The sequence below is a fragment of the Anomaloglossus baeobatrachus genome, chromosome 1, assembly GCF_048569485.1.
Source record: "Anomaloglossus baeobatrachus isolate aAnoBae1 chromosome 1, aAnoBae1.hap1, whole genome shotgun sequence".
In the NCBI taxonomy this organism is placed as follows: Eukaryota; Metazoa; Chordata; class Amphibia; order Anura; family Aromobatidae; genus Anomaloglossus; species Anomaloglossus baeobatrachus.
Genome location: NC_134353.1, coordinates 385,036,596 through 385,060,674, shown reverse-complemented (window position 1 = coordinate 385,060,674; position 24,079 = coordinate 385,036,596). Strand labels below are relative to the sequence as shown.

The 24,079-nt window shown below is 43.0% G+C and overlaps 1 protein-coding gene across 1 annotated transcript in view; it reads left to right on the top strand.

Moving 5' to 3' along the window:
- LOC142315335 (unconventional myosin-If-like) overlaps nucleotides 1-24,079 on the top strand; it is a 279,905-nt gene that overhangs the window by 105,614 nt on the left and 150,212 nt on the right. Inside the window, exons 3-4 of the mRNA XM_075352538.1 lie at nucleotides 2,021-2,110; nucleotides 15,804-15,898. Of these exons, the coding sequence (XP_075208653.1) occupies nucleotides 2,021-2,110; nucleotides 15,804-15,898 (185 nt within the window). The remainder of the gene's footprint in view (nucleotides 1-2,020; nucleotides 2,111-15,803; nucleotides 15,899-24,079) is intronic.

Genomic DNA, 24,079 nt, shown 5'->3' with positions numbered 1-24,079 from the left:
CCTTTTGTTTTGTTTTTTTTCTGAAAAGATAAAAAATGGTAACATATATACAGGTATACTAACATCATCCCACAGCGGGAGGCACATTTCTTAAACGTTACGGTTTTAAACGGTTAACGGTTACGGTCTCCGCTCTCTCCCACCCAAGCGACCTGGCCCTGATGCTGCCCCTAAGAAAACAGGCAGCACCCCTTGACCCCAGTCCTGCACCAAGTTACCCGAGCGGGATCTGTCCTTCCCCTCCAGAGGGTAGCCACCGATTCCTGTGGTGGCTGGGCCCCAGCCTGCTCTACTGCGGGCCCTCCCTCCAACCTGCCTCTCCGGAGGCGGCAATTGCGGAAACGGTAACGGTAACACAACTTATTTACAAGCCACTAACGTCTGTGGTTGCCCTGCAAGTTCACGGGCTTGTCCATAAGGAGTTCCATATGCCAAATAATTTGTAAACGGTCCCCACGGGGACAACGGTGCCGGCAACGGCCGGTTTTCCAAATCACGGTGAATCAGGTGACTGTTCGGTTCCATTTACTTATCATCTTTTGCAAACTTTTAAACACAAACAGACTTTCTGGTCCCAACGGGGACGGTGCAACGGTGCTCCGCTGCCATCACTCAGAGTCTTCGGCTTCACCTGAGGGAGGGGGTGCAGCACTCACACGGGCCTCCTGGCTGCCCCTCAATTTCGCATCTAGGGCAAGCCACCTCCTCTCTCCACAGTGCCGGGTGTACTGAACTATGTCGCCCGGCATCAGGTTACGACCGGGGTGCTCCTCGGGCAGGTGAGCATTCACATCCCGCCGGGCTATAAACACTTCGGCCTCCAGGCCCGGTTCATAAATAAATCCATAGCCCCGGCGGACATCAAACCGCCTCACCTGTCCCTCATACAGCGGGCCCCGGACACGGAAAGTCGCCTGACGGAGGTTCTCCTTTTCGAACTCCTCGGTGGGCGGAGCCAACCGCCTGGCCCGCCCCCTGGTGTGGACAACAGCCCCTGGAGGAAGGCAACAAGGATTTATGTTTTGACCTTGGTGTTCCTGCAGGGAATGTGGGGTGCGTGTGGTGTTGTGACCTGTGACCCCTGGCTTGCCCAGGACGTCACATGACGACACAGTAAACGTCGGGATTGCGCCCCTTCTGCGTCCAATCAATTGCCGCCACGTACATCCCTGGTATGCATTTAAACCTGTCCCTTACCTGACACACACATTACACCACGGCCCCCCGAGGAAGCTAAACGAAATGTGCGCGTCAGGGCACGTTCTCCATCCTGGCATCCACCCTGACATGGGTAAGTGAATTTAATCAGTGAACTGGTGCATACCAAGCCTGGGAACATTTCCCTGGCTTTTGACAATGCTGACGTTTTTTGATCTTGAACTGTGTAATGCTTCCGGTTTTTTCCTCATGGAAGAAAGTCCATTCTTTTATGATTATATAGGAGCCCACAGTGTATCTATGTTCTAAATATAGGATTATTTGCCCTGGTGGCTGTTATTTAACATGGATAGATATTGTGTGGGGCAAACTGTTTAGATGGAATTTCTGGACTTTTAACCCTTATCCCATGTCTGAATTTGGACCCTAGTGTCATTTGTCAGGATCCCTCCTTGTTTGAACCTGTATGTATGACATAATTTAAATCTTGCTTAAATGAAGTTTTTGGAATAAAAAGATTTTATATTCACGCAAGATTTTAGTTCAGACTCTTTACTTACTTGGACTATGATTCCCATTTCTTCTTTTGTTTGTTAAGCTTTTCATTTTGCTGTAGTATTTCACTGAATATTGAGAGAATTCAGAAGAGTAGCTTGTCGGTACAAGTGTGCAAATCATATATGAGCAGTCACATGATGACTACTCAAGTGGCTAGAGTGGAGAGAGGGCACCAAACTGAATTCTTGCGCCAGGAGTCAGCAAACCTAGATCCACCTCTGCGTTATAATATTGCATGTTAATCATGACACGTTTTGTATGACATACTATCAATGGTAACTTTTTTCCTTTACTCTGATGTCAGACATACATAGGCTCTGTACTTATTTCAGTCAATCCTTTCAAGCAGATGCCGTATTTCACAGACCGAGAAATTGAATTATATCAAGGAGCTGTAAGTAATTCTGTTTTGATGTGTGTACTCCTGCCTGCGTGTGATATTAAAGGGGTTATTTAGTCTTGTGTAAATAAACACCATTTCATGAATAAGGATTTTATGTTTTGTAATTTCTTTTTGCAAGGTTACTTGAAGTTAAAATAGCAAATGGATGGAAGGATACATAAAAATATTTTCATTATTGCCCTCCAGTGTTAAAGAGGTTTTCCCACGAACAAAGTTCATATTAAAGTTGATTTTGATCAATAGAGCTTGATATAATACCATAATATTTTCCACAATTAGATGTTTAAAAACAATGTTCCTGTGCTGAGATAATCTTGTATATGTGCCCCTGCTTTGTACTGTGTAATGGATGTGTCTGACCGTACAGGGACATGGTCTGATCATACCACATCTCCTGGGCTGAGGAGGATGCAAAAGTGAGTATATAGATACCACAGCTTGGGATCATAACTTCTTCTTGTGAGGTAAAGCATTTCCCTTCCTGTTTTTAAAAAAAATTGTTTTACCTCAAAGAAAGAATAAATTGTGATCCTGTGCTGTAATGTCTGAATACTTTTTCACTTCCTGCCACGAAGCTGTGCTATGATCAGACCATGTCCCTGTACGGTCAGGCACATCCATTACACAGTACATAGCAGGGACACATATGTAAGATTATCTCAGCAAAGGAACATTTTTTTAAACACATCCAATTTTGAAACCTCTTATTATTTAAATATCTATTGGTTAAGATCAACTTTAAAATTAACTTTTGCTCATGGGAAAAACCCATTTAAGGATCCAATAGTAAGAAATACTTATGTAAAATATGAACCAAAATTACAATGTGTGAATATGGCTTAACTGTTAATTTCACGCACATGGCAGAGCACCTCCATACCGTTAATATTAAATGGTTACAGGGATTATCTATTGAGCTAAATCTAGCATTGAGGGAATTGATTTTAGTTTCCTGTTACAATATAGGGTCATGCTGTCAATGTACCCATTAGTTTTTGACAGTAAAGCCTCGCTCTCATCAGCGTATGGCATCGGATACGAGAGCAGCGCATGTGATATGCTAATGACAGACTGCACAAACTCTGCTGTGAGAGTGAGCCAAGTGTCTTTATACGGTGATCTGATTCTCTCCCATGTGAGAATCAGATCACAGATGTGGAGAAGATAGAGAGCTTAATCTCTTCACCTTCTCCATTGCCTTACTTTGCGTGTATCGCACTACACTCGGATATCATTCGAGTGCAGTCCGATGTTTCATACGCACCCATAGACTTGTATGGGTGCGTGTGATCCCATCTACGCTGTCAAGCGGAGCATGCTGCAATTTTTTTCTGATGCCAATTCAGCATGAGAAACAAAACGCAGGTAAATACTGCCTAATTGACTAACGTTGGTGCGAGTGCAATCTAATGTTTTATCGGATGGCACTCACCCATTTTGAACTGAAGTGGTAACGAGGCCTAAATACAGTTCTATCACATACCAAAATTAGAAGGTGAAAAAATCCAGCACCAGCAAATAAAACGTAAAAATTTTATTGAAGCACAAATAAAAATCCCATAACAATAATTGTTAGGGAGGGTACAGAGCAAAGAAACGTCAACCTGTTTCAAGCGAAAAAAGGCTCTTAATCATGATCATTAGGTTGTCCGTGCACCACCACCCATAATTTTCTCCAGTGAGCTGTGCGGCTCTCCTTTTTCTAGCACATACCGCCTATCTCTAGTCAGATTTCTGAACCAATAGAATTATAAATGGGGGATTATAATATACTGTATAAAGTAGCCTCATTAACCCTGTAGAGGCGTTTACTTACAGGCAGTGATTAGTAAGACTGTTATGGAAGAAAACTAGTCATGTCCACCTAGGAAATTACTATTTTATCATACTCTATATGGGTCACCAAGGATGATCTACCAGGAAAGATGCTCGGTTGGTATGGGACCATCAAACCATTGAACTGCCCTAACTCTTTTCTGCTGATGTTTGGGGAAAAGAAATGTCATGTTGGGTTAGAATCAGTGTTGAATCACTGATAAAATCAATGTGCCTGACACATGTTGCTCTCAGAGAAAGCCATGTAAAGTAGTAGATAAATGTAAAAAGTTATTCTCATGTGCAGTTAGTGCAATAAGTGGCATGGGATTGGGGCATGACAAGGTTAATTTGTAATTAACCTTGCTAGCTGGGACTAACTGAAGGGGTGTATTACTTTCTTTGGAAAGCCTTGCGGTAGGGCATTATGGTAGTCGAGCCAGGAGGTTATAATGGCATGTACCACTGTTGAAAAGTCTTCTAGTGGAATAAAATGTTTAATTTAGGAAATGTTCCTTAGATGGAAAAATAAAGATTAATAATGGCTGATATTTAGGCCCTGACCAGTGATGACTAGGTACATTATAGTGATTATGCGGACACAGGAGCTGTGCTTGCACAACCGCTACCGGGAGCTCAGTCTAAGCCCCCTAAATGGTGTGATCCATTGAGATTGCAGCATTTAAGAGGCCACACAATTAGCACCCACACAACGAAATACTGGGCGGACGATTGTTGTCATGACAACCAGAGGTCAAATAAGACCTCCGGGTCTGCCAGCTACTGGTGGTCTGTTAGTCCATGACAGGAGCATGGTCTAAAAGGCTTTTTTGCCAGTGTAACACTAACATGTATAATGTCTGTGCATTGCAATGCATTCTAAAATAATAATAGAAAAAGGTTTTGGTACCGTGTTAGCCAGTTGAAAAATGATCGATTGCTCTCAGCGAGAGAAACAAAATTAAAATTTTGTAGTTGTGATACCTTTTAATGGCTAACTCTAAAATAAAAATAAAATGTGATGTTATAAAATAATAAAAGTAATACCATTTTTTTTTTACCTTTTTTAACGTTTTTAGTTAGTCCTTATATGAATTATGCAAAAAGTCGTAGAAATATTTTGACAACATCACAAAATAAAGAACAACAAATGTTATACCAATAAATACATGCATTTATAAAAACCAAAAAAGTACATATATTTGGTATTACTGCATCCAGAATGACAAATGATACCAATAAAACCATCAATTCATCACACAAAAAAGCTCTCATTGGCAGAGATATAGCACAATTATAGCTAATAATTGAGGCAAAAGCTTTTTTTTTTTTTTTTTGGAAAAAGAAAAGCGTATTTTAGTATGGGATAGTAGCCAAACATCAGCAAAAATATGTCTATCACTGTAATTATACTGACTAGACATGAGCGGACTCGCAGATAACCGTTCCCTGTTATCTTTTTTTAAAATCTGGTTCTGATTCAGAATCCGATCCCCATATAAGTCTATGGGGATCAGAAACCGGAGACTAAAAATGTTGGTAGAAGTAATAGGAAGATAGGAGCGTGCGCGGTGTGCTCACCAAGGATCTCTCCTGGTGGCAAGCTGCTTTCAGGTTGCGCATTCACTTAGGGAGCAGCTACTTTAACATTCATTGAATTGAAACTGCTTGGTTGCAGTCAGCTGAGCCCCCACACTGAGTGTCAGCTGACTGCTTCCAATCACAGTTCGTCTATATCGTAGGCTGGAGTCACACTGGTGTACGGCATCGGATGTGACAGCATTGGATGTAATATGCTAATGACCCATGGCTCAGGCTCTGCTGCGAGCGTGGTTCGAGTGTCATTTCATGGTGACCCGATCCTGCAATTGTCTCACAGCTGCAGAGGAAAAAGAGGGATAAATCTCCCCAACTCCTTCATTGTCAGCCTGTGCGTACATCGCACTGCACTTGAATGTCATCCGAGTGCAATCCGATGCTTTCCTCGCACCTATAGACTTGTATGGGTGCGAGTGATGGGAGACTGTGATATTTTCCTTAGTCTGATTAGGGCTGAGGAAAAACTCACAATTGTGAGCTGCAGCATTCTCTTACATAGGGCTGAGTGCAATGCAAGATCTTCTCACTGCACTCGTGTGAGTCAGATGCCAGTGTGACTCTATCGGTAGAGTAAAAATAAAAAAATAAATAGAGTGGCCATAGAGAATGACTGCCCACTAGAGTGACAATAGACAATGAATGAGCCACGATGAGCGACGACTGGTTGCAGGCAGATGATGTCCCACAGCCTGGGGGCACGTCTGACTGAAACCAATCTCAGACGCCAGGCTGGCCGGCAAGCTGGGAAAGCAGTGCATATGGATAAGCAATGATGAGCGGCCCAGGGAGGCTGCAGGAGCAGTGTACAGCCACGACGGAGCCTTGGTAAGTATGAAGCACTTGCTTCAGTCATAATTTCTTAATTTTTCTTTTCTTTTCTTTTTTTCATTTCTCGAGTGCCAGACCCAGATCAAACACCCGGAATCCCGGGTCCAGGCCCAGAACCTGGGCAGCTTTGAAACAGTCCGGGTCTGCCCATCACTAGTACTGACGCAAAGAATGAAGCCATTGAATCACTTATACTGCACAGTGAACAGTATAAAAAATAGATAAAAGCAATTCTTCACTTGCTGTTGATTTGTTAATTCTTTCTCCTAAAGATCACAGTAAGCCTCAGCTCACATTTATCCTGCGCTGTACGCTTAGCACTTACACCAGGGTTTATGTGTAAATCTCTATAAATTTCTGTGAAGAATCTAAGGGGTTAATAAACTTTTTAAATGGGATTTTGATCCCTTTGAGGGGTTCATTTTTTTTTTTTTAAATAGTGTCACTTTTGAGTATTTTCTGTCACATAGGCCCCTCAAAGTCACTTTCAATGTGATGTGGTACTTAAAAATTGGTTTTGTAGATTTTGTTGCAAAAATTAAAAATTTCTATAAAATTTTAATCATTTTAACTTTCTAAGAAAAAAAATGTTTCAAAAATGATGCTAATGTAAAATGTTATTTATTAAAAATGTTGTGTGGTATAACTTTCCGTTTTAACCCCTTCATTCCCGAGGATGTCTTCACCTTCCTGACCATGACAAATTTTACAATTCTAACCAGGGTCAATTTATGTGGTAATAACTCTGAAACCCTTCAATATTTCCCAGTGATTCTAAGAATGTTTTTATAAGACATATTGTGTTTAATGTTATTGGTAAATTTTGGTTCATGGATGATTTGCATTTATTTATAAAAATAACAAAAATTGGCTAAAAAATTTGAAAATTTCTTAATTTTCAAACTTTTAATTTTTATGTCCTTACAAACCAGATAGGTATATCACACAAAATCATTAATAATCACATTTGCGACATGTCTATTTTATGCACCATTTTTGAAACATATTTTTTTTGTTAAGTTACAAGGACTAAAGGTTTATCAGCAATTTCTCATGTTTCCAACAAAATTTATGTGACAGAAAATACCCATGACACCATTTTAAAAATTGCACCTCTCAAAGTGCTTAAAACCACATTCAAGAAGTTTATTATTAACCTTTTAGGTGCTTCACAGGAACTAAAGCAACGTGGAAGGAAAATATTTAAATGTTACTTTTCCCACAAAAATATTATTTTAGCCCAAAATTTTCATTTTTATAAGGGTAAGAGAAGAAAATGGACCATACAATTTGATATGCAATGTCTCTTCAGTACATCAATACCCCTACTGTTTGGGCATACAGCACGGCTCGGAACAGAAGGAGCGCTATTTGAATTTTGAAGCACCATTTTAGGCCTCTGCCACACTCACATCAAATTCACGCACGTGCCGAGAGACACGTATTTTCCCTGCGTGTTGCGTGCAGGTAAGTACGTGTCTCTGGTACGTGCGTGACACGTGTGTTCTACGTGTGCTATCCGCGATAGCACACGTAGAACCGGTAATTAACATAATCACCTGGTCCTTCCTGCTGTCTGCACTGCTGCCCGTGGTGCTGATCCTCGGTCTCCAGCCCTCCCGTCTCCCCGCTGCTGCTGCTGCCAGGCAGTGAAGTGAATATTCAATGAGAATAATGAGCGGCAGTCGGCAGCAAGAGGCAGCAGCGGCAGAGACAGGAGGGCTGGAGAAGGTGAGTTAATGTTTTTTTTTTTTTTTCACTGACATGTGTGTTTTCTCCGGCGCGTGTCACACGGGACCGCATCCACACTACACCCGTGTGGTACGGGTGCGGGCCGTGTGACACCCGTGCTGCGGGAGAAATCACTGACATGTCAGCGCTTTGAAAAACGCACACACGTACAAACGCACACGGACACACGTTCCGTGTGGTTTTACGTGTGTGTGCCTGCTACAATAGGGTAGCATTGGTTAACGTGTCTCCGTGCCACCGGTACGTGTAAAAAATGACAAACACGTGCCGGCAGCACGGATGTGTGTCGCAGGCCTTAGCTGGAATAGATAGTGGACGCCATGTCCTGTTTGCAGAGCCCCTGATGTTCTTAAACAGTGGAAGCACCCTACAAGTTACCCTGTTTTGGAAGTTACACCCCTCAAGGAATTTATCTAAATGTGTGGTGAGCACTTTGAACCCACAGATGCTTAATAGAATTTTATAATGTTGAGCAATGAAAATGAAAAAATACATTTTTACCACAAAAATGTTGCTTTAACCCCACAGAAAACGGACCATGTAATTTGTTTTGCAATTTCTCTTGAGTGTACAGAAAACTACTATTTGGGCACACTGCAGGGCTTGGAAAGCAAGGCGCGTCATTTTGGCTGGAATAGATTGCTGATGCCATGTAAGGTTGGTTTCAGACGTCCGTGTTTTAGATACGTGTGACATCCGTTTTTAACACGGATGTCACACATAACTATGTTACCCTATTGTGTACTCACACGGCCGTGTTTTCACACAGACCCGCTATTTCACACGGAGACGTGTCCGTTTTTTCTCTGGCAGCAAGGGTGTCACACGAACCGCACACTGATGTGATCTGTGTGACATCAGTGTGACATGGACCGGAGAAAACACGGGTTTTTAAATAAAAAGATTTTCTATATTTACCTGTATCCAGCGATGCTGTGTCCAGCTATACACACACTGCTGGCAGGATACTCACCTATCACTAGCGATGTCCCCAGCGATGCTGTCCTCGGCGATGCTGTCTCCAGCACTGTCACCGGGATACCCCTGCTCCCAGCTGCTCACTGCAGTGAATAATCAATGAAAATAATGAGCGGGGGTTAGGAGCGGGAGGCAGCAGAGCAGAAGACAGCATCGCTGGACACAGGTAAATATAGAACATCTTTTCATTGCAGAGACACATGTTTTACCCGCTACATGTCACACGTATGCAAACACGGATATCACACGTGGGACACACACACGTGTAACACACGTATGACACATGTATGACACATGTGTGACCATAACCATGCGTGTGACTGATACCCGATTAAAAACGGACGTCTGAAACTAGCCTAAGATTTGAAGATCCCCTGACATTCCAAAATAGCAACAACCCCCAACAACTGAACAAATTCTGGACACTACTTCAAGCAGTAATCTATGGGTGTAGTGAGCAATTTCAACCCTCTGTTGATTCACGGAATTATATCCCTAGAACGCATACCTGGGGCCTCGCAGGCCTGCTAGGTCATTTGTTTTCTATGGTAGATTGAATTGCTTGCGCATTCTAGGGATATACAATTGGGTTGTGAAAATAAAAAAATCCATTAAAATGTTGTTTTGACCTCAAAGTTTTACTTTTCAAAAAGGGTAAGAGGAAAAAATGGACCATACAATTAGTTCTAAAATTTCTCCTGTGTTCCCTAATACCCCATATGTGGTTTAAAACTACTTTTGAGGCACTGTGCATAGCTCAGAAAGCAAAGAGCGCTATATTGGAGCTCAGATTTAGTTGGAACAGTTTGGGGGTGCAATATCACATTGACAGAGCCCCTGACATTCCAAAAAAGCAGGCCACCCATAAGTGACATTTTACAAACTGTACCTCTTAATGAATTAATCTAGGGATGCAATGAGTATATTGACAGCACAGGTGTGTCACTGAATTTTATACCATTTGGCGGTGAAGAAAGAATATTTTTTTTTTCACTAAAATGTTGTTTTAGCACAAAGTTTTTAATTTTTATAGCTGCTAAGAAGAAAAAAATATATAAAACACGTTGTGTAATATTTGAGAAGGGAAGGACTTCAGAATTTGCCAGAATAGTTTGCAATTGCCAGTACACATTGGAAAAGTCTCTGAGGTGCCAGAAAAGCAGAAATCCCCCACAAGTTTTGGAGGCACTCCACAGGACGCGCGGTCTACCTCCACATCACCACTTACGCCTGCCGGTAGTTACCTGGACTCCTGCTGCCTCGTTCCATGGACTTTTTCCTAGGCTAAATCACTGGAGCATCTGCCAGGCAGCCACCTTGCTGGTTACCAGACCTTCCTTCATATGCCCCGACCTCAGTGCGGCCATTAGCCCCTGACCCTGACTGGTCGTCCAAGCATAACTGGATCCAAATTAGTATTTTGTGATTCCTGAGTCTCACATCATACTCGTACTGTACCTCAACACAGATCTCGTACCATAGACATTATTCTGATGACACCCTACCTCCTCTAGAGGACCGCGATCCACTACAGTAGTGCTCCCACATGAGCACTTTACCTGATGTGCTCTCCTGATAACAGAATTATCAACCACCTACGACACATTTCTATACCCGGTGTCCTAGACAACACCTTTTACTCCGTGATTCTGAATACGGTTGAGCACATTTGTCTGTAAACTTTACATTTACCCATCCCCATATCCTGTTGTTATCCAGTTTGTCCGACCTGAAGAAGGCCGGTTGGCTGAAACGTTACCTGGCGGACCTTTGTACAGCACTTTCTTCACATTTTTGCACTGACAAAATAAAAGAATAGGATTTGGATATCAACTTTATTGAGTCTTTTTGATCCTTATGGGAAATAGTTAGTGTGCCGGAGTTACCACATTCTATTACTCTATTTTTCTCCTGAGCACCTACATGAGGTGATGCGAGGTCTTTCTCTTATACTCTTAAATGACAGCAGCTGAGGATCAGATAATATTTGGGGGAGGTACTCATAGTTATCCCCTCCCCCTATTATAAATAGCATAAGTATTATACAAACAATTCACTCTTTCCCTTGCAGGACCTGTGTGAGGTCATACCCATGTGACCAGAAGGGGCAGGGCCTCAGCCAACAGAAAAATGTTGCTTTGTGGTATCAGCTTTGTTGGTTGAGGCCACGACCCTTCTGGTCACATGGGTATGACCTCACACAGGTCCTGCAAGGGAAAAAGTGAATCATTTGTATAATACTTATGCTAATTCTAATGGGGTGGAGATAACTATAAATACCCCCCCCCCCCCCCAGGTATTATCTGATCCTCAGCTGCTGTCACTCAAGAAGCTGATGATTTTATAAACTTTACTTTTTTGGGTTTAAAAGCCTAAACATCAGAGCTGACCACAAAAGGTATGTAGAGAATCAGCCTAAGAGTGCCAGTATAGCACTGGCTTTAGGTTATATACGAAAATCCTGGTGATTGGTTCCCTTTAAATTATGCTGCTGGTGCACAAACTCCAGTGATGTTTGATGTGTGAAGTAAGTCACATATCAAGAATCAGAACGACTTATGACACACACTTAGTGTTTGCATGTTTAATCTCATAACCAAGAAATATCACCATCTTCCATCATTGTAGTCTGTGGATGAATGGTAAGGCTCACAGTATGGAAAGTCTCCTACAAATGTTGCTTTCTGGGTTCAAATCCCAGAGGCAAAAAGTTTTTATTTTTTAAATGATTCTGCCTAGCACACAAACTTCAGTGACATTTCACCTTTCACCTTCCTTTTGGAACCTGTCACCAAATTTTGGCTTTCTAAACCAATACTAGCACCTTAAAGGGAACCTATCATGTCCCCATGCAACTAGAACCACGAGCAGTTCTGGGTGCATATTTCTCATCCCTGCCTACCTGTCCCCACATCTAGTAGCATAGATCAAGAGATCTTTATAAAAAGTATTTCTGAAGATCCTTTATGATATGCTAATGAGAGCAGGTACTAGTCGCGAGGGCATTATTTCTCCCAACTAGTCCACCCTCCTAGCATGTTAGCACACTCACAGGGGAATGCTAATATGCTATTCAATGCTCAGCATCATCAGCATGGATGCGCGAACCTGTCCATAGTCACCACTTCCTATGCTGGGTTAGGCTCAATGTGCATAATCAGAAGTCCCGGCACTTCCGGTCATGCGTTCTATGAAACTGATTGTACACCTCCCGGCTTCAGAGAGGTCTAGTTAATTTTATAAAGGTGCATCTTGTGTCCTGACTCCCCCTGCAGATCCCACAAATATCTTTATAACATCTCCCGCCACGTATTTAAATTCATCTGATGGGCATCCTATTTTGCGTAACCTGTCCCTCCTTTCGGCTCCGGTCATGGCCTGCTTTGATGATTGATTTGGATGATGACTCCGGTGCCATCCACATAGCCAGGCAAAATATAATGCCTACATACAGACATTGCTGGCTCGCGCAGGTGCACTTTGCTCTGCCCTATGGCGGGCGGAGCCCAAAACATAAATGCACCTGTGCAAACCAGTGAGCTTTCTGCACAGGCGCGAGATTTTGCCCTGAAATGTGGATGATGTCACCTGTGTCATCCATGTAGGCATGCAAAATTTCTCGCCTGTGCAGAGACATTGGCGGCTCACGCAGGCACACTTATATTTTTGGCTCTTCCCTGCCACATTTCACTCGTCCATGTCTTCTGGATAAAAATAGGCCAGATTTTTTATGCACTTGTGTGACCCTGGCTATAAAATGGCACTGATCAGAAGGGAAAATATTGGTGTGGTCAGGAAGGTGAAAACAGGCTTGTAGGTGAAGGGGCTTACACATTTAGGGATTTACACTATAAGGTGTAGAGTGTAAGCCTTATAGTGTAAGTCCTCAAATGTCTAGCAAATCTATTGGTGGTCTGGACCTGGAGACATCCACTGATTATTTATCACTCGTAAACATGATATTCTCATGAGGTTGTGCAGACATGTCATTTTTTTCCCCCAGACCGAGTTGATTCAAGGAAAAAATCGGTGACAGGTCCAATTTTGATCTGAAAGTTGGATCAAAATCTTATCCATGTGCGATCCAATTTTTTCATGGACTGTTGTAACGGACAAGTTGAAGGAACTTTTTATTTCTCTCAACCTCCAAGAAAAACTGATGCCACTCTAATCAAATTTGATCTTACACTGATCAGAAACATCGGAACATTTTTGTTTGATAGGCTTCATTCACGCATCAGTGTTTTTCATCATTTTGTGTGCCAAAGTGTGGAACTCACAGAGATACACTATAATTGCAAGATTGACACCTCTTCTGTGTTTTGGAGACATTCTTGGTTTTGGCCTACAAATACTGATGAAATACTGGTCACAAATACTGATGTGTGAATGAGACTACAGTGCTGGCCAAAAGTATTGGCACCCCTGCAATTCTGTCAGATAATACTCAGTTTCTTCTTGAAAATGATTGCAATCACGAATTCTTTGGTATTATTATCTCTTAACTTAATTTAACTTATAGCTTCTCTAATTTGTGTAATTAACAGCACCTGTAACTTACCTGTGGCACCTAACAGGTGTTGGCGATAACTAAATGACACTTGCAACCAGTTGACATGGATTAAAGTTGACTCAACCTCTGTCCTGTGTCCTTGTGTGTACCACATTGAGCATGGAGAAAAGAAAGAAGACCAAAGAACTGTCTGAGGACTTGAGAATCCAAATTGTGAGGAATCATGAGCAATCTCAAGGCTACAAGTCCATCTCCAAAGACCTGAAAGTTCCTGTGTCTACGGTGCGCAGTGTCATCAAGAAGTTTAAACGCAAGATTGTGCGGATGGTGGATAAAGAACCTCGACTAACATCCAAACAAGTTCAAGCTGCCCTGCAGTCCGAGGGTACAACAGTGTCAACCCATACTATCCGTCGGCGTCTGAATGAAAAGAGACTGTATGGTAGGATACCCATTAAGACCCCACTTCTTACCCCGAGACATAAAAAAGCCAGACTGGAGTTTGCCAAAACTTACATGAGAAAGCCTAAAACGTTTTGAAAGAATGTTCTCTGGTCAGATGAGACAAAAGTAGAGCTTTTTGGGAAAAGCCATCAACATAGAGTTTACAGGAAATAAAAAGAGGCATTCAAAGAAAAGAACACGGTCCCTACAGTCAAACATGGCGGAGGTTCCCTGATGTTTTGGGGTTGCTTTGCTGCCTTTGGCACTGGACTGCTTGACCGTGTGCATGACAATTATGAAGTCTGAAGACTACCAACTAATTTTGCAGCATAATGTAGGGCCCAGTGTGAGAAAGCTGGGTCTCCCTCAGAGGTCATGGGTCTTCCAGAAGGACAATGACCCAAAACACACTTCAAAAAGCACTAGAAAATGGTTTGATAGAAAGCATTGGAGACTACTAAAGTGGCCAGCAATGAGTCCAGACCTGAATCCCATAGAACACCTGTGGAGAGATCTCAAAATAGCAGTTTGGAGAAGGCACCCTTCAAATCTCAGGGACCTGGAGCAGTTTGCCAAAGGAAAATGGTCTAAAATTCCAGGAGAGCATTGTAAGAAACTCATTGATGGTTACCGGAAGCGGTTGTTCGCAGTTACTTTGGCTAAAGGTTGTCCAACCAAGTATTAGGCTAAGGGCGGCTTTGCACGTTGCGACATCGCACGTGCGATGTCGGTGGGGTCAAATCGAAAGTGACGCACATCCGGTGTCACTTTCGACATCGTACTGTGTAAATGCTAGATGATACAATGAACGAGCGCAAAAACGTCGTTATCGTATCATCGTTGCATTCACCGACATTTCCATAATGCTGGTGCCGCGACAGGTACGATGTTGTTCCTCGTGCCTGCGGCAGCACACATCGCTGTGTGTGAAGCCGCAGGAGCGAGGAACATCTCCTTACCTGCCGCCGGCGGCTATGCGGAAGGACGGAGGTGGGCAGGATGTTTACATCCTGCTCATCTCCGCCCCTCCGCCGATATTGGCCGCCTGCTGTGTGACGTCGCTATGACGCCGCACAACCCGCCCCCTTAGGAAGGAGGCGGGTCGCCGGCCAGAGCGACGGTCGCAGGGCAGGTGAGTGCATGTGAAGCTGGCGTAGTGATAATTTTCGCTACGCCAGCTATCACAAGATATCGTACCTGCGACGGGGGCGGGGACTATCGCGTGCGACATCGCAGCATCGGCTTGCGATGTCGCAACGTGCAAAGCCCGCCTAAGGGTGCCAATACTTTTGTCTGGCCCATTTTTGGAGTTTTGTGTGAATTGATCAATGATTTGATTTTTGTATCATTCTCTTTTGTGCTTTTTCATTGCAAACAAAATAACTGAAGATAATAATACCAAAGAATTTGTGATTGCAATAATTTTCAAGAAGAAACTCAGTATTATCTGACAGAATTGCAGGGGTGCCAATACTTTTGGCCAGTACTGTATAGAGTGAAAACGATCATGTTCACCGACCCGAACACTGACCCAAAGCACTCGCCTCCTCCATGAGCACGTAACCAGCACAATGTATCAGCTGAATAGAAAGTCAATGCCTGCACTGTACACACGGCTCATGCAGAAACTGAGCGCTTTTGCCTTCTTAAGTAAGCGCATCGTGACAATGTTTTCAGCAAATGGGATGTGTCCTAATTATTTTCTCATGTGTTTTGTGTTGCTATGTGGCTTATTTTTAAATATTTTTTCCTCAGGCTCAGTATGAGAATCCTCCACATATCTATGCATTAACAGATAACATGTATCGCAATATGCTGATTGATGGTGAAAACCAGTGCGTCATCATCAGGTGAGAGTACGCTAGATTCAGTAGAAAATACCTAATTACAGTAGTACAATTGTGGGGAAATTTATGAAATCTTATCTGCATATGCTGAGAAAATCTGCAGTGTAAATTAACCAACACTGAAAATATGACATTTCCAGCAATGCTCCTTCTAAGCCAGTACTAGGGAGCTGGGCACTGTTTCGATACCTCCCAACTTTTGAACAGGAAGAGTGATATAGTACATATTTTGACCATGCCCACTAGCCACGCCCCAGGCCACACCCTGTTGCCATTTCATTCCTCCCTGATAGAAAGAGATGTCAAAGGGGTGGTGGAAGTGAGGGTCAATCAGCAGACGCCAGATACTGCAGGGCATAGACCCAAATCCGGGACTGTCTCACTGTATCCAGGATGGTTGGGACTAGATATGAGCAGAATGATTCATGGGACTACATTCCAGAGTCCAGGTCAGTAGTACCTGAGAGACCTGAGAATTTCTTCCTTCTGGTGTCCCCGGCGTGCCTTTTGATTACTAAAGCGGGCTTTACACGCTACGATATCGTTAATATTTTATCGTCGGGGTCGCGTTGTTAGTGACGCACATCCGGCGTCATTAACGATATCACAGCGTGTGATACTTACCAGCAACCTTAAGCAACCTCAAAAATGGTGAAAATCGTTCAACATGGAGAGGTCGTCCCAAAACCAAAAATCGGTAATGGTTGATTATCGATGTGATTTGTCGCTCCTGCGGCAGCACACATCGCTGTGTGTGACACTGCAGAAGCAAGGAACGTCTCCTTACCTGCCGCCGGCCACAATGCGGAAGGAAGGAGGTGGGCGGGATGTTACGTCCCACTCATCTCCGCCACTCCGCTTTGATTGGCCAGCCGTGACGTCGCTGTGATACCGAACGCACCTCCCCCTTGAAGGAGGGATTGTTCGGCAGTCACAGCGCCGCCGACGACCAGGTAAGTGCGTGTGACGCTGCTGTAGCAATAATGTTCGCTGCGGCAGCGATCACACGATATCGCACACACGACGGGGGCGGGTGCTTACACGCTCGATATCGCTAGCAATTGCTAGCGATGTCGTAGCGTGTAAAGCCCGCTTAAGAGCTGGTGCAACCTCATCTGTGCATTATGCTCATCTCTAGTTGGGACCTGTGGATTTATTTATTATTCATTCATTCATTCATTCATTCATTCATAGTCATAACAGACAGAACTTTCTCATCTTCATGTAAGCTTCACTATATGAGGTCTGGATTTATTATATAATTTTTTTGTGGGGCAGAGGATCCATTGAAAAGGTCTCTAAAAATAGCTTTTGTAAGTTTTCTTGAATATATTAAAAACGTTAAAGCAAGAAAATGAAATATTCTGAAAAAAATATGCTGATGTAACTTAGACATATAGTAAATGTGATTTAGGGCTCATGCTCACGTAACTGCTGAATATTCTGCAGTGATTTGACAGCACATGTGCGCTTCAAATCGCTGCAGAAACACTGGATAATGAATGCAGTTTTTTTGTAGAAAAAAGCCGATTTCATGCGCCCTGGCTGCTTCCCTCACCATAGACAGAGTGGGAGCTGCATCCATAGCACACGGAATAATTGACATGCTCATTTTATGAACGCACAGATTTGGGTCAAAATTTTAGCACCCAAATTGCTGCGTTCAAAAAAGCAACGTACGCACGTATCATGCACAATCTACAATTGTGCAGGGGAGGCAGGACTCATGCATTTACACTGCAGTGCAATACGCAGCGTAAATGCATGAAAGTACGCAACGTGAGCATGAGTCCTTAGTAACTTTTTGTGTGTCTGTTACCTGTGTTAAGGAAATAAAAATTCTGTTTGAAATTAGATAATTGTTCAAATTCTCAGCAATTTAAGATATTCTCCTACATAGACACAAACATACTGGACTTAGTTACTACTAACATACACTGTATAATGAAAAACAATTTCACTGGGATATACAGTCCCTTGAAAAAGTATTCATACCCTGTGACTTTCACACAATTTTTCTCGTTAAACAAAAACTTAAATGTATTTTATTGGGATTTTATGTGACATACCAACAATAAGTAGCAAGTATTTGTGAAGTATAAGGAAATGATACATGGTTTTCTAAATATTTTAAAAATAAATGAATAAATATGAAAATTGTGACGTGTATTTGTATTCAGTCACTTTAGTTTCACACTCCTAAATAAAATCCTGAGTAACCAATTACCATCAAAAGTCACCTAATTAGTAAATTGAGTTTAACTGTGTGTCATTTAGTCTCCGTATAACTACAGCTTTTCTGTGAAGGTCTCAGATATTTGTTTCAGAACATAAGGGTTCAAACAGCATTATGAAAACAAAGAAACACAAGACACAACAGGTATAGCATGAAGGAGAAGAGTAAAGCAGGGTTAGGTTATAAAAAAAAATAGCCCAAGCTATGTACATCTCATGGAGCCTGTTCAATACAGCATCCAAAAATGGAAGGAATATAGCACAACAGCAAACCTGATTTTGTTCATGGTGGTCAGAGTTAATGGGAAGATGGACTGGAGCTAAATACAGGGCAATCCTGGAGAAAAAACTGTTAGGCTATGTGTCCGCACGTTGCTTTTTACCTGCTTTTTTGCTGCTTTTTCAACTGCAGCGTTTAATGCCGAAATGGATGTGTTCTGCTTTTCAAGCAAAGTCTATGGGAATTTGGGTTTCTTGTGGCCACTATGCAGTTCAAACTGCAGCCTTTTTGTTGCAGAACTTTGGAAAAAAACTGAGCTTTGCAGTGCAAAACCCAAATGGCAAAAACAATTGACATGTCAATTGTTTTTGCCATTTGCGTTTTGAACTGCAAAGCAGAGTTTTTGCCCAAATTTCTGCCAGAAAAAGGCTGCAGTTTGAACTGCATAGTGGCCACAAGAAACCCAAATTCCCATAGACTTTGCTTGAAAAGCAGAACACATCCATTTTGGCATTAAACGTTGCAGTTGAAAAAGCAGCAAAAAAGCAGGTAAAAAGCAACGTGGACACATAGCCTTAGGGCTCGTTCACACGTTGCGTTTTTCCTTGCACTTCCGCAGCGTTTTAAGCTGCAGCATCTCATTGTCAAAATGCATGTGTTTTGATTTTCAAGCAAAATCTATGGGATTTTGACAAAATCCGTGCGCACGTTGCTTTTTTACACTCAGCGTTTTGATTATCAAAAATTTGACAAAATCTCTGCATTTAAAAATGCAGCATTCTTTTGTGCGTTTTGGCAGCGTTCTACACCCATTGAAATCAATGAGTTGTTGGAAAACACTACCAAAATGCTAAGCAGTGCATTTCCACTGCATTTTTGTTGCAATCCGTATGTTTATTTGACATAACAAACGCAGGTCTTTCGGTCTCTCTCTCTCTGTCGATGTTGGTCTCTCCCTCCCACCCCCTCTCTCATACTCAACGATCCCCGATCACCGGCGCGGCGCTGCACGGCGTTCACACTGTGGCGGCTTCTCCTCTTTGGAAAATATCGGCCGCTCATTATTCCATCTCGTTTTCCCTGTTTCCCCTGCCTACCGGCACCTATGATTGGCTGGAGTCAGACACGCCCCCACGCTGAGTGACAGCTGTCTCACTGCAACCAATCACAGCCGCTGGTGGGCATGTCTATATCGTGCAGTAAAATAAAGAAAGAAATAATTTAAAAAAAACAACGTGCGGTCCCTGCCCAAATGATACCCAGCCAAGATAAAGCCACACAGCTGTGGGCTGGCATTCTCAGGATGGGGATCGCCATGTTATGGGGAGCCCCCATCCTAAAAATATCCGCCAGCAGCTGCCCGGAATAGCCGCATCCATTAGATGTGACAGTTCTGGGACTCTACCCGGCTCATCCCGTTGCCCTGGTGCAGTGGCAATCGGGGTAATATGGAATTAATGGCAGCCCATAGCTGCCACTAAGTCCTAGTTTAGTGATGGCAGGCGTCACTGGGACACCCCCATCACTAAACTGTAGAGAAAGTAAATACTGTAAACACAAACACTAAAAAATCCTTTATTTGAAATAAAAGACAAACAAACACCCTCTCTCACCACTTTATTAACCCCTCAAAAACACCTCCAGGTCTGACGTAATCCACACAAGGTCCCACGACGCTTTCAGCTCTGCTACATCGGAAGCTGACAGCGAGCGGCCATAGAGAGCTGTGAGCGCCACGCAGCAACTGAAGTGAGTCACGTGATCAACTGTGCTGTCACTGAGGTTACCCGCAACCACCGCTCTCAGGTGGAGGACTGCAGCTGTGGCCGGGGATAACCTGATTGACGGCACCGCTGATCGCGCGGCTCACTTCAGTCACTCAGGGGATTTGCGGTCACTGGTGAGTCCTTCACGTGTGACTGCAAATCAGTCTACGACACAGAGAGAGAGAGACGCGCAATGTCAGTGAACTTGGCTGTAGCTCTGACGTCACTGCTGCGGACTCCTGTGTCCTGGCACTGACTTCGGAGGTTCATCTGAGTTCATGACAGCATACGACAGAGCCGCTGGATGACAATGCAGTCAGGTAAAGTTCATCCGAGTTCATTCTCATCGCCTGGCTCTGTCTGTGTCTGCTGTCAGCGGGCATGTAGCAGAGCTGAATTGCCGGGGGACCGCACTGACAAAAATGCATCCAAAACACATGTAAAATGCATGCAAAATGCATCCAAAATACATGCGTTTTGGATGCATTCTTTTTGTGAAAACGAAGTGTCAAGTCTGCCAGAGGGTGTGCTTTTTTCTGCACTCGTCAGGACACACCGTGCGCACGAGCCCTTAGAGGCTGAAAAAAACTTGAGACCGCTTCATAGGTTCCTTCTAACAGGACGACCCTAAACATACTACCAGAGCTACAGTGGAATGGTTTAGATCAAAGCATTTTCATGTGCTTAAATGGCACAGTACAGATGTAAATCCCTTTGAGAATCTGTGGCAAAACTTAAAGATTGTCACAAATTCTCAATGGAATTTAGGTCTGGACTTTAGCTGGGCCATTCCAACACATGAATATGCTTTGAACTTAACAATTCCATTGTAGCTCTGGCCGTATGTTTATGGCTGTTGTCTTGCTAAATGGTGATCCTATGCCTCAGTCTCAAGACTTTTGTAGCCTCTAACAGGCTTTCCTCCAGGATAGCCCTGTATTTCGCTCCATTCATCTTCCCATCAGTTCTGACCAGCTTCCCTGTCCCTGCTTAAGAAAATATCCAGACAGTATAATAATAGTAATAATAGTTAATAATTTTATTCATTTATATAGCGCTATTAATTCCACAGCACTTTACATACATTGGCAACACTGTCCCCATTGGGGCTCACAATCTAAAGTCCCTAACTGTATGTCTTTGGAGTACACAGTATGATGGTGCCACCACCATGTTTGATGGTGGGGATGGTTATTTTAGGGTGATGTGCTGTGTTAGTTTTTTTCCACATATAGCGTTTTGCATTTAGCCCAAAAAAGTTTTAGTTTAGTCTTATCTGACCAGGGCACCTTCTTCCACATGCTAGCTGTGTCCCCTACATTGCTTTTTACAAAATGTAAAAGGGACTTCTTATGCTTGCTTTGTAAAATGGTTTACTTCTTAACACTCTGCCATAAAGGCCAGATTTGTGGAGTATACAGCTAATAGCTATCATGTGGACAGATTCTCCCATATGAGCTGTGGGTCTCTGCTGCTCCTCCAGAATAACAGTGGTCCTCTTGGATGCTTCTCTTGTTGTTCATTACTTTTTTGTCCGAAGGCGGGGAGAAGGAAACTGGTGGTGATTGGACGCGGGGCTCATGTGTAATACCAATATCAGGTAATCCCCAGGAATGCAAGCTCCAACACCGCTGGAACCTCGCCAGCACTGGAAGTGAGTATACGCTTTTTTATTTTTATATGGGGGCACAGGGGGAATGAGAAGGTGTTGTACAAGTTGTGGACAGCCCCTTTAACCCTTTTTTTTCACTGAAATACTTCTAGCAAACTGTGTGACTCAGAAACTTGGAAAAATCTTAGAACTTTGAGACATGTATGAGAAAAGTGTATATCTTTTTTTGGGTTGACCAAAAAGAAATGACAAAACTGCATTGTTGGAACTGTCTGGTAAAAAAAAGGTTCAAGTAGAATGAAAGATAAAAGCAAAATCATTTATAATATTTCAAATCTGTTTTATTGATGAAACTGTTGTCAACATACAAACATATCATTTGTGCAATTACAATACATAAACATCATTTTCTCAATGCCGGGATAATATCCAGAAATTGTTACATTACTAAATTTCTTGGAATTCTTCAAATTATCTTTGTGATATTACCATACAACCACTTATAAATTATAGGTCAGAATTCCCACTTCCTTTGACTTCCCGTATCCTATTATACTCATTCTCCTTGTGTGTCTATTGTCTTATGAATTATTGATAAATCTTTTCATATAAAAAATGAAACTAGAAAAATGCAGATTAATGTTCAGAAATGAAAGAAAGAAGAGGAAAGATACAAGCATAAAGAAGAGGAAATTAGAGAGAAGGGGGGAGAGGGGGGAAAGCAAGAAAAGAAAAGAAAAAAGGGGGGGGGGAAGGAATGAGACTCCCCACCGTTTCTCAGTTCAAAAAGCTCGCCAAACTCTCCACAAACTCTGGGGACTCCATGAACATAATCCATGGTCTCCAAACTGTAGTAAATTTTTCTGTGTTCCCATTTAGTTCTGCTGTCAGCTCCTCCATTCTCTGGAGGTTTGTCATTTCCTCCAACCAATCCAGCACCGTAGGGCATCTAGTCTGTTTCCAAAATCGTGGGATAATCATACGGGCAGCCGCCAGGCAAAATCGCAACATGTCCCTTTTTTGTGTTTTAATAGCTCCTGGGAGCATAGAAAGAAGAGCAACCTGGGGGGATTTTTCTACTTCACCTCCGCTCATCTTTTTGTACAGGTAGAACACTGAGTCCCAAAAGGGTTGCAGCTTAGTACAGCTCCACCATATGTGTAGCATTGTACCTGTGTCTGTGCCACACCTCCAGCACACATCAGACACAGAGGGAAATATAGCATGTAATTTAGTCGGGTAATGGTACCACCTTGTGAGAATTTTATAACTTTTCTCTTGAGCGGCGCACGCCAAGGAAAGCTTGTGGGTCCACAGGTACGCTCTGCTCCAATCGTCCTCTGGAATATCCTCTCCCAGTTCCTCTCCCCACCTACAGACAAAGTGAGGTTTATCCACCCTATTTCTCTGGTTCAGCATTTTATAAATGAGTGAGATGCCATGTCCAGGTGATGAGCCCTGTAAAAATATTTTCTCAAAAGGAGTAGGGGGTGTCCTCATCCTTCTCTCCCTGTCCTGGTACGAGAGGAAAGATTTCAACTGCATATATTCCATCCAGGAAATCTCTTTCCCTGTGGCCTGCATGGAAATATAAGTTGGTAGGGTGTGTCCCTGGAGCACGTGACAAAAACGAGTATCATCCGCCCGAGTAAATCCCCCGAATCTATGGGAGTGGAGTCCTGGGGGGAACTTCTTATTACCGAATACGGGGGTAAGTGGGCCCTGCTCCTGAGAGAGAGATCCCTTTTTTATCTCTCCATCCCACATCCCCATCGCTGTCCGCGTGAACTCCATTCCTTTCGCTATCTGGATCCTACTTTCTTTCTCTAACCATGGAAGTAAATGTAAGGGAGTTCCCAGCACATCCTGTTCAATCACCACCCATTGTTTCGAATTACCATGAAAATGCCAGTCCAGTAATCTCGTTAGGATAGCTGCCTTGTAATATAATTGAAAATTTGGGAGCCCCGCCCCCCCGTCACTTTTGTGTCTGGTCAGAGTTTTAATTCCTGTTCGGGGTCTCCTGTTCCCCCAGACAAACCCAGACAAGGCTGTCCGGATCTTGGAGAAGTAACTTAGCGGTAGCTGTATGGGTATTGTCTGAAACAGGAACAGGAACCCCGGTAACACATCCATTTTTATCGCGTTTATACGCCCAAACCACGTCAATCTCTTTTTGTCATATTTCTTTAAGTCCCTGATTGTCCTTTCTAATAAGGGGAAAAAATTGTGATGTACAATTTTTGCTGGATCCCTAGGTACCATAACTCCCAGATATTTTAAAACTGACGGTTGCCACTTAAAAGGGAAGTTTTGTGATACTCTCGCAAGGTCTTCTGCCGATAAAGTCA